At 33.3% G+C, this 26,291-nt stretch overlaps 1 protein-coding gene across 3 annotated transcripts in view; it reads right to left on the reverse strand.

Annotated features, from left to right (window-relative positions):
• Positions 1-26,291, reverse strand: part of CNTN5 (contactin 5) — a gene marked incomplete at both ends in the record, with an annotated part of 738,975 nt that overhangs the window by 89,454 nt on the left and 623,230 nt on the right. For all 3 annotated transcript variants that reach the window (XM_081281778.1, XM_081281777.1, XM_081281776.1), the window contains one exon: positions 6,109-6,229. In XM_081281778.1, coding sequence (XP_081137904.1) covers positions 6,109-6,229 — 121 coding nt within the window. The remainder of the gene's footprint in view (positions 1-6,108; positions 6,230-26,291) is intronic.

Raw genomic sequence — 26,291 nt, forward strand, 5'->3', positions numbered from 1 at the left:
AAAATACAACAGACATGAGTATGTCAATATGTAAATCAGTGGAAGTGTAACTGATGTGACTCTGCAATCTGTATACGGGGTAAAAATGGGAGTTCATAACCCACTTGAATCAAAGTGTGAAATATGATATATCAAGAACTATGTAATGTTTTGAACAACCAATAAAAAAAAAAGAAAAAAAAACAGAGGTTGGCTTCTTCTGGCAGGCACTCAGTATTTGTTGAGTGAACTAAATGCAAAGATTCAGTCTTCATCAGTGTGTTGCCTGTATACAATGATAATTCATTTATTTGCTCTTATTGTATTTGCAGATATACATGTATGTGCATGAAAACTACTTCAATCATTTCGGTCATTCAGGTCACTTCAGTTAACTGTAACTTGAATCATCCAAACTAAAGTGGTGTAGGGAATCCAAATACTTGATTATCAAAATATGTTACCTTTTTAGTCGTTTGTTAAAAAGTTCTAAATAAGCAACCACATACAAAGTGTAAGACAAATGAAACTAAACTTCTGTTCAATGTCTAAAAGAAATTTTATAGTTGTCAAGCAAACCAGTTTATGTAGACAGAGAATAAGCTAGTAAAAGAAGTGATTTGTTTAAGCTGTTTAAATTATCAAATTCTTGTGTAATAGTGAACTAATACTTCCACAGTGGTGTAGGATAGTCCAATAAGACATTGCATTAGGGAGATTAATTTTCTTTAAGAGGGAGATACCTCTATTTTAAAGTATTGTTATTTTGTTTTTTGGTGCTGAGGATCAACCCAAGGCCCTCATACATGCTAGACAAGTGCTCTATCCCTGAGCCACATTCCCAGCCCTGTTTTAAAGTTTTTTTTTTTTTAAATAAACTACATAACATATTTTTCTCTAAACATAAATTATTTGAAAATGTATGTTATTAATATTAACTAAGACTAAATTACACAGAAAACATTAGTCAGTGTCCTTTGATCTCTAAATATCAACATATTGGCAAACCCAGCTTTGCTTTAAGTAACTATTAGCTTTTTTCTTATTTGTGAAAGACTCTTGAGTCCAGGTCATAACTCTATCATATAAAGGCCTGTGAATTTTCCAAGTATAATAAGCTCATTGTATGTTAAATGAATATATAATTAGGAAAGAAAAACTGTTCACAGTCCATTTTCCAAAGATGCTTATGTAAATACATGTGCCTTTTTAAAGCTTGGAAGCTTTCAGAAGTGGCAAGGTACCAAAAATGGACAGGTATGTCAAGTTAGAATCTGCATAAATCATAAGATTAGTGCTGTGAGATGTGAAGATAGAGAACATAAATGCAGCTTTAATTCTTAAATCAATTAGTATGTTAGAGATACATTGTTTTCACCAAGTTTTAATTTCTAATTGTATTTCTGAAACTGATCATACATGCATTTTTCCAAGGGGAAAAAACAGAAAATTCTCAAATGTTCCCTTTTTGTCAGTGAGAATCACAAGAAAAGAGAACATGAAGAGAATTTGTATAGTATGTATATCATGGGTTACCAAATTTTGGTTTCTATTCTGGTAGAAACTGTTATCTTTAGATATTTTTCAACTATTTGAAAACAAAATCATTCATAACTTGCTAAAAAATAAAGTCTATTTGTCAGCTGGCATTAAATTGTCTAGTTTGGTAGTTTCATCTATCTTAGCATAGGTTTTTTTGGAGTTAAAATTGAAATACAAATATTTCAAGACAGCAAAATCAAAACATGGCTTTTTGGGTGAAATAACTGTGTGTGTGTGTGTGTGTGTGTGTGTGTGTGTGTGTGAAAAAGCTCACAAAAACTTGTGTTGAAAGGTTCAGTACTCTAATTTTATAAATGAGAAAACCTCTGTTTTCTATAATTTATTCCTTCCCCTTGCTAAAGTTTTTGTTGTTGCTGCTGTTCTGTAGAGGAATACCTAATTTAACAGCTATGGAGGCCAACTTTATGTGTTTAATCTTACAGTTTCAGGCGGCCCTGTGCTTTGATCAATGTCTTACTATGCTAAAATTTTTACTAATTTTTAAGAAGTAGCCTCACATTTTCATTTTGTACTGAGCCCCTCCAATTGTGCATATGGACCCATTGCAGACTTATTTTCATAATCTCTTACTATGTCCCTGAAACTTACCTGGGGGCACTTCTCTGGTCTTTCTCACTCCACTTACAAAAATGTCTCTCATTCTCTAGTAGACTAGAAAATGTTGAGCCTCCTAAAGTTTCTTCCTATTTTTGATCTGAGTGTTGACATTAGTGCAGGATGAAGAGCCAGGTGCTAAATGAATGGATAAATGAAAAGATGAACAGCAATTTATAAACAAATGCCTGTTGACTTATTTCTTTGGCAAAAAAAAGTCAAACTTTTAATGCCTTCAAGTTTGTGCTGAAAAGTGACTAGGTGGTTTAGGAAAGATTAAACCAAAAATTCTCAAGGAAAAATTTCTTGGAAAGAATGAGTGGACTTGAATTGATTGGAAAGGTAGAGAAAATTAGACTGACAGGTAAAACTCTGCTAGGAATAAGAAGTGATGGGGTGGAGTTAGAGGCAGAGGCCTAAAAGCAGTTAGATATCTCCCAGCAGTTTGCATCCCAAGGAGGATTCATTCTTTTCAAATTCAAGTAAATACATGTTGGATTCATCTTGTAAGTTGTGATACAGGAGATAAAAACAGTCCAAGTTGAGGAAAGGCTGTATGTTCAGAGGAAACTTAAAGATTACTGATTCTTCTTTAATTATTCTCAGAGTTTCTAGACCTAATGTTTTGCATTAAGAATAAGAATTATAAGGATATTTGAAGAGTGAATTTCTTATTGCTTCCTCTGCCTCTGAACAGAATAGAAAGAACTCAAGCTCTGGCTCCCACTTAGCCTAGCTTAATTAAGCACATTTTATTCTTTAAAACATGATCGTTTTCTACCCTTCTATTTGCCTTGGGAAACACATTTCTGACACTGATTTCTATAAAATAATATAACAAAAAACGAACACTCCTTTCTCTAGAATCTTTTAAATTGTGTTTGATCACTTCTGATATTGCTTGAGAATATCAGTTCTTTACAAATGTGTATCCCCTTCAGGGAGGTTATCTCTGGATGGCTTATCTTCCTTTCCCTGGGTAACATGATACAGTCACCTATGGCACTGTCTACCCTTGCTTTCTCTGTTGTTGTTATAGCATACTTAAATAAGTGCTTGAAATTGTACGCAGATATACAGGTGCAGCTTTAATTTCTTTTTATATCCAGAAGAAGATTCTTGTCAGATGTTCATTCACTCTCGTATGGCTCTCCAGATTGTGCATGGTGCTATGATAATGCTGGCTCACAGGGTGCTAAGTTTGTGAGAGCAAGTGATTTTATGCTTCAGCTGATTATTTATGGAAAATTCAATTTTTAGATAATGATGATAATGGTGGAAGACAGGTGAATAATAGCACTGACATCCAAAAGCAAAATAAAGAAAAAGTGTGAACAATCATTCGAGGGAAAGATAGCCCTTAAGATAATTTATGGGGAGAGTAGCATGGAACACTCAATTCTAAACAAGCAATGGGGAGGTCATGTCCTCCCCCCACTGAATGCCAATTTAGCGTGCTGGTGTGGCCAGATAAGAAGTGCAGGCTTTGGTAAGATGAACAAAAGAATGTTATAGTCAATCTTCAATTGGAGAACAAAAGACAACAAAAAGGAGCTTCTTTCTATCTAGAAGAGGAGAATATAGATATATTCCCCTGGTATTTCTACTGAAATAGAATCACAAGAATGTATTCCTTGCCAGCCAATTATTTTCCAAGAATGATCAACATTGAATGAAGTGAACTGCTCACTCTAACCAGTGTATTCTACAAACAGATGGTTGGAGTTTTCTTTACTGTTCCCATATTCCTCTGATTCACATTTGAATAACTGTGTTTTAAAGATTCTGATGCTAAAATTGTAGCAGTTATTTAAAAAGCTTAATCCAGAGTGTTCAAGCTTTGGTCCTGCAGGCCTCCTCTAGAGCATTGCCCTCAGTTTACAACTGAGGAGATTGGAGGAGAAGGAGAAAAAAAAGCTTGGCCAAGTAAAACTATTTTGAGTGTATATTTTGCAAGTCAATATTAAAAACAGCAACATTCAAGAATCTAAGTTCCTTGAATTATTAAGAGCTGTTAAATGTAATAATATTGTTAATAAAAACACCAGAACCCTTAGTTTAGTTTTTAAATTTGTCTGAGAGTGTCCAGGCAGAAGAAGAAATCTATTTTTCCTAATTTTGAAAAAAGTAGTGCAAGTATATAATCGAAAATTGGCAACTTGATCAAACTCACTTCAAGGGAAAGCTTGAGCTGAATGCTACATGAATATTCAGACAATAGCAACCTGTTTGAAATTGCTATTGGGTATAATTCCAAAATTTATGCATTTTATCATCTCCTAGGCATAAAGCCAAAGGCTAAAAGAGCAGAACATGAAAAAGTTGAGCTTGAATTATGTTCTAAACCCTGTTGAGTTTAATTTTACTTACAAAGCAGAATGTTAGTTTGCCACTTGAATTTGCCCCTTATAGTCCTGTAAAAATACCTGGTTTCTTGTTATCAGTCTCTAAATTGCAGTATTCATTTGGAAAGCTCCAATTTTAGGAGCATCATTTTAAATTACTAGGCAAGTGCACACAATAAATACACATAATCTAAGACATACTGCAGCAAGAGAAGGCAATTCTATAAATTAGAGTGCTGGATGGTTTGCAGTTCCACGAGCCTTGTAACGTCAAAGGCACTAGGGGAAATTTTTAGTGGAATGAAATGTATTGAAAAAATGAGCACTTTAAAAAGTTGGTGTTCCATACTGTAATACAATACACATTCTTGATGTAAATTTGGAGAAAATATCGAAACTGCTTTCTGAACAGAAACACACAAAAATTTGAATAAGTGCTATTCAGATACACACTTTTTAAAGCATTTTTCTTGAACCAATAATAGATGCACTACCAAAAATCAGTAAACATTTGGTGATACAATGAAGGGATGATTAAGTTCACTGTATGCCCTTGTGTCTACCATACAAGAGTTTTTGTAATCATTCTTAAAAATAATTCTAAAATACTTCAGATGTATGTAAAGTCAGTTAATCTAAAACATAATTTCTTCCTATAGATTATAAAATTGTTACTTGTAGACAATGTACAGGGAATCTAAGCATGCAATACTCATGTCACTCAAAATGTGTTTGAACAAAATCAGAGAGGCACTGGGTAATCTTCTGGTAATATTCTAGTCCTTATATCATAGTTATCTGGTGTTCTTGTATTGGACACATGTATACTTATGAATTTAGAAAACGCCTGTAGATATATTGTACTTGAATATAAAGCTAAAAGAAAAGGAAGGATGGAAGGAAAGAGGGATGGAAGGATGGAAAGAAGAAAAAAGTAAAGGGAGAAAGGAAGGAAAATAGAAATATGCTAAGATCTGCTTTTCTCATACTGGGGGACACTGTGCAAAACGAAATGAGTGTTCTGGTCATTTACTTAATTGAAATAAGACCTAGCTTCAGAGGATTGCAGAATTTGATGATCTGGCTTATAATTGGAAACCACTTAACTGTCATTTCTACACAGGGAGTCGGTATGTTGACATTTTCAGACTTTTAAAACATCCCTGTCACTTAACAATTGTAAATGTCACCATCTTACACATGCAGTTTTTCTGTTTTGGGAAGCCAGATTTAGAAGTTAGTGGAGGAAAAGCAAATTCCACTAGCTTTGCATTTGTAAAACACACAAACACAGTTTTATTTTTTTCTTCTATAGTCCAATAATTGTCTTAGTATCTCTACTGTTTCGAGTTTATGCTTGGCAGTAAGTTGGTTTGACACTCAGTGATCACTTATTGCTAAGAGTGTTTTTGGACCCTGAAGTTGGATCTGTAGGTTTCGTCTGTTACTAAGGAACAGTATTCCATGTAATCTCTTCAAAGGCAAAAGGTTAAGCAAAAATGACATATATTGTAAAATTGAAAGTAAAATGCATAGTACTGATGTGCTCAAAGTCCATGCATTTAAATTCCTTTGTATGATAATTTATGGTGATCATGTCTTCAGACTGCACTATTAGCATACTCACCCCTAACAAGAAGTTCTGCCTCATCTGACACACTGTCTGCTGTGGTCTGTACCCTGCAGCCATATCTCCCAGCATGCATCAGAAGGATGTTCCTGATCATTAAATCTGCAGAGGATGCTTGCTGAAAGAGGGATGAAGTGCCAGTTTAAAATGTTGCAAATCTGCCTAGTTCAAGGTGGTTTAAGCGGGGAACTTTGCATATTCAAAGGGCCCAATTTTGGCCTTACAATTTATATGACAACAATTCAGAAATCAAACATGCCCTACCTTAAGGAACACATGGAAGTTATGTTTTTAACAATTGCTAATAAGGGTTTGAACATTTAATATTGCATATAATGATTTAGCAGCTAAGATATTGAATAAATATTTAAATATGCACAAACAAACTCTTTAAAAATAGAAAAAAAATAATCAGTAAAATATATTGCTTTGCTATTCTGAGGCAGGCTGATTTTTGTGGCAAGAAAATTTCACTAAAAGGAATAGCAACTTTTGGGAAATTAGTTATGAGAAGGTAGCTGTCAAAGGATGATCTCTTGTGGCTTTATTGAATGGTTCCTTTTGTAATACACTGTGGGCAACAGATTGAGATAGTACTTAGGTTACTGCTAGTTCTGAAGCCACATGTCTTTATTTAACAAAAATATATCTCTCCTGTAGTCTCCCATAATCAGGGAGCAGGGTCAGCCTAAATCTTTGTTAATGCAGTTACAAAACACAAAGGAGGCTCAAAACACCTGATTTTTGTTGGAAGCAAGATGATTAGAACATAGTTGAAGAATAACTGCTGTTAAGGAGATCAATAAATACCAGGGACAGTATCTTTTGGCTGTATTTTTTAATGGGATCAATGATGATCCTACACTTTAGAATGGCTGGTACAAACCTTTCATTACTCAATGCCATCTTTCATTTATTCTATCAGACAAGATAGACTTATTGTGATCAAGTGAAGATCTTTTATTTACTACAACTCATATGGTATTTTTTTTTCTGGTAAAGACAGCAAAAATATCCAATACTCCTTTCAGTTTCCATGTTGCAATCCAAGAACAAATGAGGGAAGATGCATGCAGCTTGAAATGACATCTTTGAAGAACTCAAACCTTTCCTCCAAAAACCATTGAACACATGAAAGAATGTTTAATGAAAGTCATAAAGAAGCCACCAGATTAGAGTTCTTTTATTTTCGATGAAATGAAAGTGATTACCTTTAAAAACATAATGTGTTTGTTCCAGGAGATTATTTAAGAATTTATTTGTCTTTGTTTTCAAATAGATTAATGGATTTTGTGAAAATAAGTCTAATTTCCAGAAATCCTTCGGATTCTTTCTTAGCATTCATGGAAAAAAAACATTATGTAATTGTGAAAATTTTACCACTCAAAGAATTTGTTTCTCTCAATGAATTTCCTTACTATATACTACGTTTTAGTTAATTTTTTTTTTCCTGGTACTTAACTGTTTTCCCTTCTTGTCAATATTATGATAGGAACTTTTAAGGGTATTAATGTTTTCTCTTAAAAAGTAATTGTTAAGACATGGTCTGTTTAGTCATTTACAAGGAAATGCTTCATGGTGAGACTGCATTGAAATGTCATAACAATTATTTCTTGGAATGTGTTGTTTGTCCAGTGAGGGTCTATGCTGCTAATTTCCTTTGGATAAATTGTTACTCTCAAATTCTAACAAAATTCATTTCCTCATTTCCACTAGACTAAGTGTTCATTTCTTTAATATCTGAAAAGGAAATGTTAAATCCTTTGATTTGTAATGGAGAAACAAAAGCAAACTCTAGACATTATAAACAATAATTCAGTTTCAAATCAACATAATCCTATATTGTAGGAACGAGCTCCTTTATATGTACCACTATGTGTAGTGTGTCTGCCTTTGCTCTCCTCCTAGATTTTTACGAAGCTGGTTTAATATGTTACTCGGTTAATAAGGATCCAATGTGCACATTATAGGCCCAGAATGTATTTCCCTGTATCCAATGGGAAAGCCAAGGAGAACCACAGAAAATCGGGGAGGATTTGATTCTTTTATTTCCTAGAAATAAAACTGTAGGAAAGACTACAGATTTTGCTTGTTCTTTAATACAGTTCCACAAACCTATTGGTATCAGTTAAACAACAGAAAAAAAAATACTGATAAGTCATTTTTCAGGCTCACATTTTTGAAAAATTATTTTGTAAAATCTCATTCCTACAATTGAATAATTGATGTTTCATTTTTCAGACTTTTCCTCCCAAATAATTTATTTCTTTTTGTCCTGGAAGAAAGTCCTCAAATCTTTTCCTTTCTGTGGAATTACATTTAAAGTGAAACTTAATGGGATGGAGAAGAGATTTAGTTAAAATCACATAAAGGTCTAAAGAATTCAGGGGGTAAAGTATAGATTTTCTTTAGTTGGCTGTCCTTTAATGGGTTCCTGCAATTAATAGTGTGCAGTGCTCTCTAAACAGGCCAAATCTCCATCATAATCTATCAGGAACACAAAGTCTACAGCCTCCTCCATATTTGTCAATGCCAAGGCTATTTGAAGAATTGAAATGATCTCATTTTGGACCCATTCCTTCCCTCTTGGATTATATCTGCATTATATTTTTAAAATCCTAAACTGGGAAGATTAAAAGTAAAATGAATGGATTGTGAACACTAAACCTAAATTACCCTTTCAGTAGATTTACTGTTCTTTCAAGAGAAGTAATGAGAAGAATTCATGTGGGAGCCCATTATCCTTAATCTCAGCCCACAGTATGCTGTTCCTGAGAGAGAACCTCTGCAATTTAGTGCACTTTTAATGAAATGGTTACTTACAGCAGATGCTTGCTTTCCTAAACATAAGCCTCATTTCCACTTTTTATCTCTTAGGAGTTATTCTCTCTTCTTTATTTTTTCTTTGTTTTCTCTGACACTTGCTTTATTTTCAGTCTTATTTCCCTTGCTTTCTTTGGCTTTGTAAACAAATCATGTTACCTGTCACTTCAAATGAACTTCCTCACAACCAGTGCTTCGCACAGTGCCGATGCCTAACACAGCTCATGGCACACAGTGGGAGCACAACACACACAGTGTGTTGTCAAATGAGTTAAAAAGTGAAGGCTTTTTACAAAAAAGATGTTATGTTCATGCTCTGAGAGTAAGTAGCATGGTTATATCATTTACATCTCCTGGTCACATGGTCTCATTAGAGCAATTATAGGTTATTGTGATTTTTATTTACAACTTTGAAATAAAACAGGAAAGCTTAGTTTTTCCATCCAAGCCCAGTTTTTTTATTAGCTCATACTTTGACTAACTGTTCTGCATATCTGTACATGCAACTTATATGAAGTCCAATATCTGTTTATTTCAACCTAAAGGCTCTTTAGAACACCATTCTACTGCCTGCAACTGAATTCTGTGGTCCTATAATACCAGTATTATGGTTTTCTGTACTCAGGAATTCTTTTCTGTACATGCCTGATTGCACAGCTTTTTGTTTGACTGTAGTCGTTCCTTCTCTTGTCTTGGCCTGAGAGATACTTGAGGCTCAACTCATGCCCTCATCTTGATAGTCTTTCTGGACTGTCCCCAGACTTCCTTAGTGTGTCACCATTAGGCTGCTATGTCACTTTGCTCATGTCTCTGATCTGGCACTTCCATTCTGGGAAGACTCTCCTCCTAGGTCCATCATGGGCATTCCCAGAGCAAATGAGGCACCAGGGCAGCTAGTGATAATTTAGCAAGCTAATGAATGGCCTGCTTCCTTCCTTACCTGTGGCTGTCAACAACCCCCCACTTTTTTTTTCAAAGAAATTAGGAAGTAAAATAGGAAAGTCTATAGAGGAAGACAGTGGGAGAAAGCACTTAAAGAGTAAATACAAGTTCAGGAATGATACAGAATTGTGTGAATTCTCGATCTACCACTAAAGTTCAATACCATTAGATATTGAACTTGGGGAAATTATTACTCAGAGCTTCAATGTGATAATGTGAGTAAAGCCATAGCAGTGTTTGGTACATAGAAGGTATTTTATAAATGGTTTTGTTTGAAGGGCACTATAACTGTATTCTTAGCCAAGAGGAAGATTTCTTTTTAATGTGTATTCCCTCAACAAACTGGATATCAATGTTTTTCATAGCTATAGTCAGTTTTAAGTACTTATCTTTATTTTAGATGTAATTTTCCCCCGTCCCTTTCTCTTTTATGGTATAATAGAAAGCCATTGGACCTAGAATTAGATGACTGGAATTCTAGCCTTGGATCAGCACCTTCTGAATAGCCCTGGGACTCTGGAGAATCAGTTTATTAGGATAATAACACCTGCACTATCACTCTCAAGGAATATTGAGGAAAACCAAATGAAGGAATGTACTTGCATGAACTATTGGGACATGCTTCAAAAGCATAAAGTACTCTTAAAGCATTTGGTGTTCAGCAGAGTAGAGCTGAAAGCTGTGCACACGGAAAGCATTCAAAGAGTGGTTGCAGAAGGAATCATTTAGACAATAAAATAACTTTTATTCTTGTAAATACTTAACTCATGTTGAATGCCCCTGCCAGAATGTTGTGAGGGATGACAGTTTCTATACCCTCATTTAGGGTTTATGTAGGACATTTCCAGCATGTCCGTTTCCTGATAAGCATGAATATAAACCACTTTGTGTAAAGCAAAGTAACATGGCACATAAATTCTATCAGATGTAATTTAAAAAACTTTATCTAACATGAAAAGTTGGAAATAAGCTATGAGGTATGAATTATGATTATTATTGACATAAAATCTTAGTTAAAATATTTTCCTAGCAACAATATTTCTGATTCCTGTAAGATAATATGTTTAATAGTAACCAATTATGACAGGGAAATAACATACCTATTTCTTCTTAGCAGTGTTTTTCTGAAACCCACACAGTATAGGGTTTGTTTAGATTAATGATGATGAGTTTTAATAAATAAAAAGAGTTGATATTAATTTCTTCCTTAAATAAATGGACATATTTGTCTAATAAGTGCTCTACCACTGAGCCACAACCCCAGCCCAAGTGCTTCTAAGTTAAAAGATGCTTGGAATAGATAGTCATATAATTTATCAACCTAATGTTTTCTCAGACTTATTCTTAGCTCCATTTTGTCTTTTGGCAAAAGTTTTTTTTTTTTTTCTTTTTTTTATTGATTATTTATCGCATTACATAGTTCATGATATATCATCTTTCATACATTAGACTCAAATTGTGCTTTGAACTCCCATTTTCACCCCAAATACAGATTGCAGAATCACATCTGTTACATATTCGCATTTTTACATAATGCCATATTAGTGACTGTTGTATTCTGCTACCTTTCCTATCCCCTACTATCCCCCCTCCCCTCCCCTCCCCTCCCATCTTCCCTCTCTACTAAGAATATTTTTCTCTTTCTCCTTTTGTTGTTTTATTCAGTATATTACTAATAGTCATTTATTCCTAATGTGCTAAGCTTGGGGTATACATAAATATAAATATTAATAAATAGAAATATTAATTGCTTATAGTGAAAAAAGATGTCTCTTCTCTTATCCTATGGATGTTGATTCTCTTTTTAGTGGCAAGATATATTAACACTCCTTTATCTAAGATGAATGTAAGTGACCAGTGCAAAAGGGCTCCACATGCAGAGTGACATTTCTTCATTAATCTAGTGCTTCTAAATTTATTTTTAAAATTTTTTAAGTTGTTGATGGACCTTTACTTTATTCATTCATATATATATATATATGTGTGTGTGTGTGTGTGTGTGTGTGTGTGTGTGTGTGTGTGTATATATATATATATATATATATATATATATATATATATATTGCAGAAAATTGAATCCAGTGCCTCACACATGTAAGGCAAGTGATCTACCTCTGAGCCACAACCCCATCCCAAGTGCTTCTAAGTTAAAAGATGCTTGGAATAGATAAAGTCATACAATTTATCAACCTAATGTTTTCTCAGACTTATTCTTAGCTCCATTCTGTCTGTTGGCAAAAGTTTATCTCACAAGACTACTAAGAATACTTAGCTCTTTTTCCTTTTGTTTTTATTCAGTATATTACTAATTACTTCCATAGCTATTCATTCCTAATGTGCTAAGCTTGTGGTATGCAGACATGACTTGGCACTCAAAGAATATCAATTCTATTCCAGCTTTGATAGAAGAAATGTAGGCAGGAAAGGAGGAAGAGCTTTTCTCATATCCTCATGTGGGCTTAGAAGAGATGTGTACACAGGTTGGGTCCAGATGAAGATATTTTCTCTGTGTGCCACATATAGTTTTCACAATCATTCCATAAGCATTGACTTCTAAATTTTTTAAAAGATCTTTAAACTGGCAGTTTATAATACTCTTTTTTATCCCTTCTTATTTTCTCACATGTACCCATCTGATACGCCATTGTTATATTTGTCTTTTAAAACTGCTATTGTTTATCTTCTTAAAAATCTTCATTGGCTCACTATTTCTTAAAGCTGAATTGAACCAAGCATGTCTCTTATCATAGAGGAAAGTGTATTCTCTGCTCCCTTTTTCAAGTGGTTCCCCATTGACCTGCCAGTGTCTCCAATTATTTCATTTGCTAAAATTTTGTTCAAGTCAAAATTTTTCAACAGGTCTCAATGAACACTAGGAATAGTTATACAAGTTGTGGATCTCAGTGCCAAGTGAAAATATAAGGACCTTTGTTAAAAAAAATTAAGAATTGGAAAATTCAAAATGGCAATATCTATACATTACACTAAGCATATGATTCATCTTGCTATGGGACCCAGTGTGACTACGCAGGATGCAGGTCCACAGGTTGATTGGATGTGCTGACTACGCCAATTTACCTTGAAATATCTGGGGGTCTTCAAGAACGTTGATGCCAATTCTAGGACATGGTACTCTTTGAGATAAATACTGAGGAGTCAGCATGGCTCTTTCTGTAAATTATAAAACACCCATCCTTTCCTATTTTCATGTCTTTACTTCTCCTTCATGCTTAATTGACTTGAAGGTTTTTCTCAATCCATGCTGATATGGAAAAATAAAATAGATTTAATCTCCTTAAGTCTTTGTTATAAAACACAGTGACACAGTTTATATTGTGTTCTGAATGTTTCATGTGAGACTAGCCTGAAATTAGTATATTTATGTGGTATTCTCTCCAAATATTTTTTTCTGACTTTTTCCTTATTCTTTCAATGAAAACACAGCTCACTGATACACCTCTGTTAGCTTCAATTTGTTCACTTTTACATCCAGTTTGTTGGAAGAACATTTCACACTTGCAATAATGAAGATGGGGTTGCTTTTTGAATTCTACAGTTGCAGATCTATATGGAGCTATAGAGGGACTCTCCTCCTCACTTAGAAATTGGGAGTTTTGTAAATACAATGGCAGAATAATTTTCTGTAAGTGAATTCTAGGCAAGAGAGGTATTTAAATTCACATCATTACAGTTATGAAAAGTTACTCTCTAGGGTATATGATGAATCAACTTTCTCATGAAATCTCTTCAGTAGTAATATAATTTAAATAACACCTGATCCATAGGATGGCTCAATGAGGCAACACTGGCAGATAGGAAGATATTAACAATCATGACAGGCAATAAACATTTTGGTTTCAAGTGAATTATACCATTGTCTAATAATAGAACAATCTTATTACCTTTCACTAAGTCTATGCTTCATAAATTACCTCTCTTTGAAGTTACTTAAAATGGTAGAACTAGTCGGGAAGAAACTTTAATTCATTCATGCATTAGCATATGATCTATAAACAGGTAGTAGTGGCATGACCACCAGGAAAGTTCTAGAATAACAACGATTTTACAGTAGTTCTTCATTTTATTTTATGGATGGTTATTGCATATGTACAGTTGTAGAATTGATCAGTCATTCTTCAAATATTTCCTGAATTGTCCTTTTTTTTTTTTGTCTGGACAGGAAATGATAAACACATAACACATTTAAACTCTTCTCTCCTCCTTTACTTGTAGCAAACAGGTGATCTGTGATCTAAACTATAAATTCTTCTCAACCCAGTGTTTCAGTTGATCAGGGACTGTACAAAAGACAGAATGTTTGTCATGCACAATCTAAATGTACCTATTTGGCCTTTGAGAAGCTCACAATGCAGTGCGACAGCTGATTAAAAGGCAATGTGTTGTATTTTAATAGATAACAATACAAAAAGCTCTGCAGAAAAAAAAAACAATTTTACTTTGTGGAAAAAGAAATACTCTGATCTAACTAATTCTTATAGCAATGAAGGACTTGTCTAAGTGCAAGTGACATGGGGAGTCAGGAGCAGAGTTAGGTGTAATTTTTATTCTATCACACCGCCTATGGACCCAGTTGTTCTGCTTAAAACATGTAGATAATTTGATTTATTAGCACTATTTAAAAGGAAAAGTTGGTAATCATATTAAAATAAAATGGCTTTATTGAATAATAGTGATTATAAAACTGTTATTAGGAATTATATCTCTAAATAAACCATAGAGTTCTTCCAGGAGCCCATGTTTTTATAACTGGTTTAACCAGAAACATCTAGACCTACAATGCTGCATCTCCTGTCAAAATGCCAGAATTGCCTTCATGGTAACATATGAACCCATGCAGCTCATTTACTCATACTATCATTTACCTTTTCTGGGACTTTTATCTAGCCTTGAGAAAATACACAATATGTACCCCACAACTGACATGTTACAATTTAGCCATGAATATTACTAACAGTTTTAGTTGAAAAATTATCCAAATTTGAATTCCTACAGTACATAATTTAGATGAATCAATATTTTACTGTTAGCGTTTTCATTCTGTCTTGAGTGGTCTTATTTCTGGTTTTTCTTTTAAGAATAACAGTATTGTTACACCATAACACACTGGCTTCCTGGATAAGGTGAATTTTATTCTGCTGTTGTTTGTACATTGCAGAATAATTACTGTCTGCATCCCAGTCTTGTCCCTTCTTGGCTACATGGAAAAGTACCTTAGACCCTTGCCTGCTGGGCTTCTAATGTTTCCTAGAAATCAGCAGAGTCCCACCAGGGAAAAAAAATCATAGCTCTATCTCACTCATCAGCAATTAGAATCAGTATTGATTGACCTGGTGGTATTTTCAAATATCTAAAGTCTTGGTAATGTAACAGAATACTCTATTTTGTGTGTGTGTGTGTGTGTGTGTGTGTGTGTGTGTGTGTGTGTGTGTGGTGGCGGTATGTGTATCTGTGTGCTAGAGATTAAGCCCAGAGGGCCTCCAGCAGGCATACACCCACAACCCATTTTGGTTTTTGTATGGAACTTTAAGAATTAGTTTGAAATGAAGATGGTTATTATGCCTTTTATGTTTAGATGTCATAGATTCAAGCAATTTTGATCTTGTGGGTAACAAAACAAAGGTGATATTTAGTTTACTGCTATACCTGGTGCCTAGCATAATGTCTGGCTCATAGAAGTCTCTTCATATATATATAAAATAATATGGAGCAGCATATTGACAGACATTTCAAAAGAAAAAAAATTAAACTGACAGAGAAACTTTATACCTAATCTTTCTACAAAAATATTCCTCATGAAATACTTAATATCAGCATTTCTAAAGAGTATTTTCCAATTGAGTATATGGCTTTCTAAATTTCTTCAGAATTAAAATTTATGATGTCATCATGCTTTTTTTACAATATTGAGAAATAATAACAGTCTTCAACAAGTAGCTTCACTTTAGATATGCGCTTTATGATAGAATACTGAGAATCCTTTTTCCAAGCCTACTCAGAAAGTTACTAATGTTTAGAAACAAGTTTCTGAATTAAAAATATCTTCTTACAAAAGAAGGAAATTTGGGTTTTAAGATCTGTTTTAACATGTCTTTCATAATCAGGAAGATTCTCATCAACTTCAGAAATACTTAGAATTGAGGAAACTGAAACACATCAATGTCAGAAAAGACTACTCAAACTACTGCTTACATTGTGCTTACAACAGCCATCTTACAATGAAGATTGAAACAGAGGAAGAATAGTTCAGTTCAAAGGCAAGGTAAAATTAGATAACTGTGTCAATCAAAAGTCAGGCATGAAAAGTTACAGGTCAAAGACACCAAGTCAAATTCAATTGATATTTTGAAATTACATCAGGACACTTAGCCATGAAAGAACTCATTTTTGAAAACAATTTTTAGTACATAAACACATAATTGTTCATATTAATGGTGTACTGTGAAGTTTCAATAAATGTACACATTGTGCCATATTCAAGTCAGGTTAAAGAGACCTGTCTCCTCATTTATCATTGCCTTGTGTTGAAAACATTCACGATCCCTTTGCCTAGCTTTCAGAAATATTCAGTGCATATTTGTTATATTACAGTCAAACTAATGTACAATAGTACACCAGAACTTCTTGCTCCTATCACACTATAATTTACGCCCAATGATCAGCCTTTCCTCATCCCCTACCTCATGTACTTTCTCCAGCTTCTCTTAACCACCGTTCTACTCTCAGCTTCAATGAGACCAACTTTCCTCTATTCCAACCGAATGAGATCTCGTGGTCCTTGTTTTCCTGTGCCTTATTCACTTAACAGGATCTCCAGTTCCACTCATTTTTTGCAAATGACAGGATTTCATTATTTTTAGGTCTGAATAGTATTCCGCTATGTATATTTGCCAATTTTTCTTTATTCATTAATCATTCAGTTGAAGGACACAGGTGATTTCCAATTCTTTGTTATTGTGAATAATGCTTATCAAACATAAGAATGCAGACATCTCTTTGACATATTGATTTCATATTCTTTGGATTTGTAAACAGCAGTGGGATTGCTGTATTCCAAAGTAGTTCTATTTTTATTTTTTTTGAGGAAGCTCCACAGTGTTTTTTATATTGGCTGTACTAATTTATATTCCCACTAACTATTCCCACTAACACTTGTAGAGTTTCCTTTTTTTCTAGATCCTCACCAGCACTTGAGTACTTGTTATCTTTAGCTTTTTTTTTTTTTTTTTTTTTGGAGGTAGGATTGAACTTGGGGGCACTGAGCTGCATCTCCAGTCCTTTTTATATGTATTTTGAGACAGGGTCTTGCTAAATTGATGCTTCAGCCTCCCAAATCACTGGAATTACAGGCAAGCACTAACACACCTGGCTCTTTAGTCTTCTGATAACAATCATTCTTACTGGAGTGAGGTGATAGCTCCTTGTGGTTTTCATTTGCCTTGATCTGATATTAATCATGTTAAGCATTGTTTTTTCATATACCTGTTAGCCTTTAATGCCTGTTTAGTTCTATTGCCAATTCTTTAATCAGGTTTTCTCAGGTTATTTACAATTTTGCTATGAGTTTTTGGAATAAGTTTTATATTCTGGATGTAAATATCTTTCCAGATGTGTAGTTTACAAATATTTTGTCTAATTTTCTCTTCACTCTGTTGATTATGACCTTTGCTGTGCAGAACTATTTAGTTTGATATAATCCCATTTGTCTTTTTTTTTTCCTGTTCTCTCTGCTTTTAGGGTCTTGTCCATAAAATCTTTGCTAATTTTAATTTCCTGAAGCATTTCTCCTATTTTCTTCTATCAGTTTCATATTTCAAGTTTTATTTTAAGTCATTAATTCACCCTGAGTTTATTTTTGTAACTAGTGAGAAACAGGGGTCCACTTTTACTCTTCTGCATAGATACATACAATTTTTCTTCCACCATTCATTGAAAAGGCTGTCTTTTCTCCACAGCCTCCTCTTACCCCCTTTGTTCAAAACCACTTGATGGTAGATGCATGGTTGACTTTTTGGCTTTCTATTTTTTTCCCCAGTGGTCCATGGGTTCTAATGATTCCTGCTTTGTGCTGCTTTTTCTAGATGCCTTTGATGTGTGTGTGTGTGTTTCCATATAAATTTTAAGATTCTTTTTTTCTAGTTCTGTTAAGAGAGTCCTGGGTATTTTAATAAGGATTGTACTGAATCTATAGATCACTATCTATCTACATATAGATCTGTTGTATGGACATTTTAACTATGTTGATTCTCCTAATCCAAGAACATGAGATGTCTTTTCATTATGTTATCTTCAATTCTTTCATCAGTGTTTTATGGCTTTCATTGTAGAGATTCTTCACCTCTTTTGCTCAATTTATTCTTATGTGTTTTAATTTTTGTAGCTACTGAAAATGGGATTGTTTTATTTCTGTTTAAAATAATTCAGTATTGGTGTATAGTATAACACTAATGATTCTTGTATGTTGATTATGTACCTTGAAACTTTTCTAAATTTGTTTTTTTCTAAAAGTTTTTGGTGAAGTTTTTTTGAATTCTCTCTATATAAGATCCTGTCATCTGCAAATGGTGACAGTGTGGCTTATTTTCTAATTTGAATGCCCTTTATTTCTTTATTTTGCTTAATTGCTATGAATAAGTCTTCCCATATTATGCTAGATGAAAATGGTAAAGGTGGTCATTCTTGTTTTATTTATTTATTTATTTTTTTTTTTAACACCATTGTTTTAAAATTTATTTATATGTTTAACTATTTACATATGATGTCAAATTCTATAAACACTGTATTTTGATTTAGATTTTCATCATAACTTTTTCACCCATATGGAAGCATTCTCCTATTTTATATCTTTGTAACATCCATTTTGGTAATTGCGTCATACACCACAGATTGGGTGTCTAGTGACCAGACAGACATTACCCTGTTGGATTTGCCTGTGTGCTCTGACTTGTCCAAACAGGACTTGGTCCCTTCAGTTGGAGTACGGCTTGCCCTTATTTGTAGTAATGACTCTGAAATCAGGCATCTTCAGAGTTTTGTAGAGGAGATAGGTGAGGCCCTAGGACAGAGTGTAATTGTTAGTAAGACAGCGCCATGCAGGCACCTGAGGGACACACCCTGTATGGGGGTGGATGCCTGGAGATCCCTTTAGCTAGACCATGCTTCTGCTTTAGCTCTTTTCTTTTTTTTTTTTTTTTTTTTTTTTTTTTTTTTTTATTGGTTGTTCACAACATTACAAAGCTCTTGACATAACCCACTTCATACATTGGACTGAAGTGGGTTATGAACCCCCAATTTTACCCCAAATGCAGCTTGCAGAGTCACATCGGTTACACCTCCACATTTTTACATAATGTCCTATTGGTAATTGTTGTATTCTGCTACCTTTCCTATCCCCTACTATCCCCCCTCCCCTCCCCTCCCAGCTTCTCTCTCTACCCCATCTACTGTAATTCATTTCTCTCCTTGTTTATTTTCCCATTCCCTCACAACCTCTTGTATGTAATTTTGTATAGCAATGATGGTCTCCCTTCATTTCCATGCAATTTCCCTTTTCTCACCCTTTCCCTCCCATCTCATGTCTCTGTTGAATGTTAATCTTTTCTTCCTACTCTTCCTCCCTGCTCTGTTCATAGTTGCTCTCATTATATCAAAGATGACATTTGGTATTTGTTTTTTAGGGATTGGCTAGCTTCACTAAGCATAATCTGCTCTAGTGCCATCCATTTCCCTGCAAATTCTATGATTTTGTCATTTTTTTATTGCTGCATAGTACTCCATTGTGTATAGATGCCACATTTTTTTTATCCATTCATCTACTGAGGGGCATCTGGGTTGGTTCCACAGTCTAGCAATTGTGAATTGTGCTGCTATGAACATCGATGTGGCAGTATCCCTGTAGCATGCTCTTTTAAGGTCTTCAGGGAATAGTCCAAGAAGGGCAATAGCAGGGTCAAATGGTGGTTCCATTCCCATCTTTCCCAGGTCATTCTTGTTTTATCCCAGATATTATAGGGGAAAGCTTTCAGCCTTTTCCCATTTACTATAGTGTTAGCTGTATGGCCTTTATTACATTGATGTATAGTCCTTCTATACGTACTTTGTTCAGTGGGTCTTTGTGTTGTTGTTAGGGGACTGAACCCCAGGCCTTGGGTATCCTAAGCACATGCTCCCTGTTCAGAGGTTTTATTATAAAGGAATATATGAAATTTTATCAACTTCGTTTTTGGCATTATTGATGTGAGTATATGATTTGTCTTTGATTGTGTTTATGTGGTGTATTGCATTAATTGATTTGAATATTCTCTTCCATCCTTGCATCCCTGGGTAAACCCCACTTGATCATGGTGAGCAGTCATTTTAGTACACTGTTGGAATTGATTGCCTCATATGTTGTTGAAGATTTTTGCATCTATGTTCATCAGGGATATTGGTATACAGGTTTTTCTTGGCAGGGGAGTGTACTGGGGACTGAACTCAAGGGCACATGGCCACTGAGCCACAACCCAAACCCTATTTTTTGTATTTTACTTAGAGACAGGGTCTCATTTAGCACTTTACTTTTGCTGAGACTGGTTTTGAACTCATGATCCTCCTGCCTCAGCCTCCTGAGCCACTGGGATTACAGGAGTGTGCCACCACGTCTGGCTTGTCTGCAGTTTTTTTTTTTTCTTTTTGGTGCATCCTTGTCTGATTTTAGTATCTGAGTAATGCTGTCTTCATAGATTTTTTTTAAAATTCCTTCTTCTATGTTTTGAAATAAGTATATGAGAATTATTATTCCTTTTTTAAAAGTTTGGTAGAATTTGGTAGTGAAGCCATGTGCTCTTGGGTTTTTCATGAAAGGAGACTTTTTATTTGTGACTCAATTTGTTATTCTTATTGGTCTAGTCAGATTTTGTATTTCTTCTGGATTCAATCTTGGTAAAGTATATGTGCCCAGAAATTTGTCCATTCCTTCTTAAGTTATTAAATTTGTTGCCATATTTATTCATAATAATCTCTAATGATCCTTTACATTTTTGTGGTGTCAGCTGTAATGTTTCCCATTTTATTCTGATTTTACTTATTTGAATTTTGTCTCAAGTTTATCTAAAATTTTCAGTGTTTACTTTCTGAAGAACCAACTCTTTGCTTGTATTTAGTCCCTATTTGACTTATTTCTGCTCTGTTATTTGTTATTCTAATGAATTTAGGTTTGTTCTGTTTTTGTAATTCCTTGAGATGTAGCTGTAGGTCGTTCATTTAAAATCTGCTATTTTGAGGTAGGTAAACTTCTCTCTTAGTACTGCTTTTCCTGTATCCCATAAGTTTTGGTATATTGTGTCTCCATTTTAATTTGTTGCAAGAAATTTTAAATTTACTTTCTTATTTCATTCAGAGTTCCTTAGTTGTTAAAAAGTAAATTCTTTCATTTCCATGTATATGTATAGTTTCCAAAGATTTCTTGTTAGTGATTTTTAATTTTATTGCATTTTAGTCATAAAATTACTCAATATGATTTCAAATTTTTAGAACATTTACTGAGTTACTAATTACCTTGTGATTTGTTATATGATATATCTTTGAGAATATTTCATGTACTGAAAAATGTGTACCATCACTCTTAAGTAGAATGTTCTGTAGAACTCTGTTAGATCCATTTGGTCTAATGTAGAATTTAACTCTGTTTTTTCCTTTTTTAAAAAAAAATTCTTGTTTGGATGGTCTGTATATTGCTATAAGTGGTGTGTTAAAGTCCTCAACTATTACTGTATTGGAGTCTGTTTCTCCATTGTAATTATTAATACTTTTGTTGTATATTGGGAGAATGTATATTTAGAATAATTATTTCCTCTTGTTAAATGGACAGTATCATATTATATGATGGCCTTACTTGTCTATTTTGTGGATCTTGATTTAAAGTCCTTTTTGTCTGAGACAATTATGGCTACTCTTGCTTTCTTTTGGATTCCATTTTCATGAAGTACTTTATTCCCTCTCTTCATTTTTTGTCTGTGCATGTCTTAGAGGTATAATTAGTTTCTTATAAGCAATATACAGTTGAGTCTTGTTTTTCTTTAGATTCTTTTAATTACTCTATTTTTTAATTGGAGATTTAAATCCATTATACATAAAGTAATTATTGATAGAAGGGAAAGTTCTTAGTAGAGTCATTGTATAGCTTGTTATCTTATGTAGGTTATGAAATTATTAAAAGAGAATTTATCAATTATTTATGTATTAATGAATAATTATATATAATTAATCAGCTTACTCAGATTGATACTGAAGATTATCCATGAATCTGTATTCTAATTCTTCTCCTTTGGTGACCATGTAAGACCTTATGTATTACAATGAACTGTATTGATCATTGCTTTCAACTGAAGTAATTGACAATGCAATGCTCTTCAGAGTTGTACAACTTTCATCATATAACAACACCAATGTATGTATTTGGTCTAAGATTTCAGAATGATAGGGCTTGCATGTTTCATTTTATTTGAAAATTGGGAGAACTGGTTAATAAGGGTTGCTAATTTCTTACTCAAAGAAAAATTTTCTCTTATAATAACAATATGCTTAGAGCATGGAAAATATCCTTTTCTCTAACTTCAGAGCAATCTTCACCATTTACCAAGATATTACATGCACAACAAACATTATTTTAGCCACAGGAAAAAAATTACAATTTGAGTTTTTTTTCCACTGTAGGATTCCTTATGCACTGAGAATTTTCTATTTCTAATGTCATCATGAGATTTTAGAACATCTTCCATCAATAAAGGAATTTTGGAATATTTAAGCAAAATATGATTTGGGGATCTCAATTATCTCTCCTGAAAATTTATTGATGTTCACTAAAAACTTTTAAATTGATCTCATTTTAATGGATGCCATATCTACAGATTTGGTTAGATTTAATTTTTGAATACAAACAAAAATATTAGAGATTTAGAATCAGATGGGAACATTAGAAATCATGTACTATAACCTCTTTATTTTGAAGATGAAGATCCAGACCAATGACATGATTTATCTAAGGACATACAGTTAATTAGGAAAAAAAGTTGATTCTACACTAAGAACTCTTGCTACCCTGTCTAGTAATCTTGTACTATATAATCATGTCACCTTTTAATGTATTATGATATTGCTTAATTACTATGAAAATGTTTGACATCATAAATTAAAAATAGCCTTATACTTTGACCTTATAATTTACTCCTTGGAATCTGTCCTATAGAAATAAAATGGTTGATACATGATAATACAAGTGTTGAAAGATGTTTTCTGTAGCTGGGTGTGGTGGTGCACACCTATAATCCAAGCATCTCAGGAGGCTGAGACAGAAGGATCATGAGTTCAAAGCCAGTCTTAGCAATGGTGAGGTACTAAGCAACTCAGTGAGACCCTATCTCTAAATAAAATACAAAATAGCTGGGGATGTGGCTCAGTGGTTGAATGCCCTTGAGTTCAATTCCCAGTACAAAAAAACAACAACAAAAAAGAGATTTCTGTAGCATTGTTCATAAATCTTTGAAAAAAGAAAGTTAATTGGGAAATATTTAAATTGAGGTATAATCAAAAAATGAAATATTTTGAATCTATTTAAAAGAATGAATTATATCATATGGACATGGAGTATTTTTCAATATTATTATTGAATGTGGGTAATGAGAAGCAGAAAGAGTATGTAGACATTGATTTTATTGTTGTAAAACAATGATAGAGATCTCCCAATTCATTTGTAACTTTTTTAGGATTAAAATAAGACAGAGGAAAGTACAGAACATATATTAGGACATTAAAAAGCTGACCTGGGTATGATAGACATTGCCAAGAGAGGATAAGAATAGTGGAGAAATAAAGCATTATTTTAAAATCATTATACATGCTATGATGCATGCTTGAAGAGATGCATGAAAATATGGTTGGAAATGTTAGTGGTTAAGATAGTGTAATTCCAAGTGATTTTTATTTTATTATTTCAACTTTTAGTATCTTCAAAGGATCTGCAATGAACTTATGTTGTTTATATGATTATAAAATAAATTCTACCTTAATTCTCATGAAAAAATTGAAACCTTTGATTTAGAGTTGAAAGCTAATTACCACAGAGACATACCAAGCTAAGGGATTATCACCTGAAGATATCAACTAATCAGGTTGTGTGGCTAAAGAGATCCATGCCTGATCTTACTATTCTATGTTCAAGTGAAGACTGCTTTCTGTTTATAACTTTATGGTTCTTTATAACCTAACCTCTTTGTGATCCTGCCTCTAGGACTTATGATATTCTGAAAGCATTCATTAACAAAGAATGTGCATAATTCTTTTTTTTTTTTTTTGCTGAGTATCACACTAGTCTAGCACTGTGTTCATGATAGCATTCTATAGCATTTTGTTAAACTTCACTTGACATAGCTCTTTGTGAATTTTTAAAAATCACTTTGTATATTTTTTTGATTGATCTTGTGAAAGCTGTTACCAAGCAAAGTTGTTACTACTGTCTTTTCTCCTTACGTGTTCAATCCATCAGAATTGGGTAATTGAAGGCAATTGAGTTCCCAAATCCTAAAGGAATGTCGCCTGACTTTTAATATTGACATCTGGCATGTGCATTGATGATATAAAATTTATTATGCTAAATGAGACCTCAATGGGTGGTCAAGAATGTTTAGACACACCACAGACAATAACATAATTATTCTCTACATCTTCAATTTGACTAGAACTGGATATCCCTTGGATGTATCAATCTGAGTAAAGACTTGGTCTTTATTTAGAGTTACATTTGCAGTTCCATTAGGAAATGTTGCCTTTGGGATATTATTTCTGTTGAGAAATGTCCATTTAATTTTATTTTTTAGATTGTGTCTTTTGAAGCTAACATTCAAACTTTCTTGGTAAAGGTGGAATTGCGTCTCATTTTGACAGTTACAAGATTAATATTTTAAGGAATTTTAAAAAATTATTGATTGATTTTCAGTGGCACAGAAGTCAGGTTACCTATATACTTGCCAACATTTTTTTATAGACATGTTGACTTCTGTTTTGTATTTTTACTTATTTATAACAATTTATTTTGAAGTCTTTGGAGAACTACCAATTTTGTTGCTCAAACTTTCTCATATCTTTTCACGTCAAACATGGTAGAAAAGCTTAATAAAAGATGAAGATTTCATTAAAAAAATATTTGGTTTAATCAAACACATTGTATAATGTCTTGATTTAACTAGAAATATTCAGTATTTTTTCTAATATTCTGTGCATATGGGATTTCTGTGCAGACCAACATAATCTATATTTGAATTATCTTTTATAAACTTCATATATAGTTATATAGTTATCATGTAATCATGACATTGGCTTTGATGGGACTCGTGGTATTCTTTGGTAACAACCTGCTGAGAAGCTACCTTATAGAAAACTAATTTCTGACCATTGTGTTCACAGAAGGAAATCTCTAAGTTCAAACAGTTCAACCAAACTGCCTAATTTGAACTCTACTAATTATAAACTTTGTCAACTCTGAATGTCTCAATCAATATACATTTGCAGTCTTTGCTTTCATCATCTAATACATTTAGAAAACTTAAAATCTTTTGAATTTGTAGGTCTCATATTTGCTTGAGGAACATAACAATATCCTTCAATCTGCATGCCTCCTTTATTGCACCTTAACATCACAGCTAAAAAGAATAGTAATGCATAAAAGTAGCATAGGAAACAGAATTATAAAGTGTAGAAATAGAAATGAGATGATTTTTGACTATTTTAAATGTTGATGTTCCTCAGATCCGTCTTCTGTGATCAGAGATTTGTATGTAAACTCTTAATTTTATTTTTTTTCTTCAAAGCTCAAGCTTCAGCAAACTCAACATCATCCAAAAAATGATATCCCCATTCAGAAATGAGAAGCAACTGGAACATGCTGGCTAAAAGTGCCTCTGAATTAATTTTTGGGATCAAATATCGTGTATATTTCACTTTTGCTTGAAGTTTCTTTACAGCAGTTTATTAATAAATATACCTGTTTATGTTGCTACCAAAGTAGAGCAAATCACATGAATCACTAGAAACAGTTTTTAGTAAAATATTTAACAGATTATGTTAGGACCAATAAGGTAGCAAATATAATTACTTTCAAGGTGAACTATATTTTTTGTGTAAAACCAAATAATTCATTAATTTTTTCATTACAATTTGCTTTCCTGTTAATTTTCTCTTAATTGCTGCCAATTTTCTATTCAATTGATTTAAATTTGCTAGCATTTTAAAAGATGATAGAAAGCACATGAAATGGGAAAATTGCTTCATAAACAGATTTAGTGGTTTAGCTGTCTTCATTTAACACAATAGGGTCAGTTCAGATAGTGGTTAATTTTATTAGAGCTGTTCACCATCTTTGTTGA

This window comes from Spermophilus citellus (genome assembly GCF_964194105.1).
Source record: "Spermophilus citellus genome assembly, chromosome: 2".
NCBI classification, from domain to species: Eukaryota; Metazoa; Chordata; class Mammalia; order Rodentia; family Sciuridae; genus Spermophilus; species Spermophilus citellus.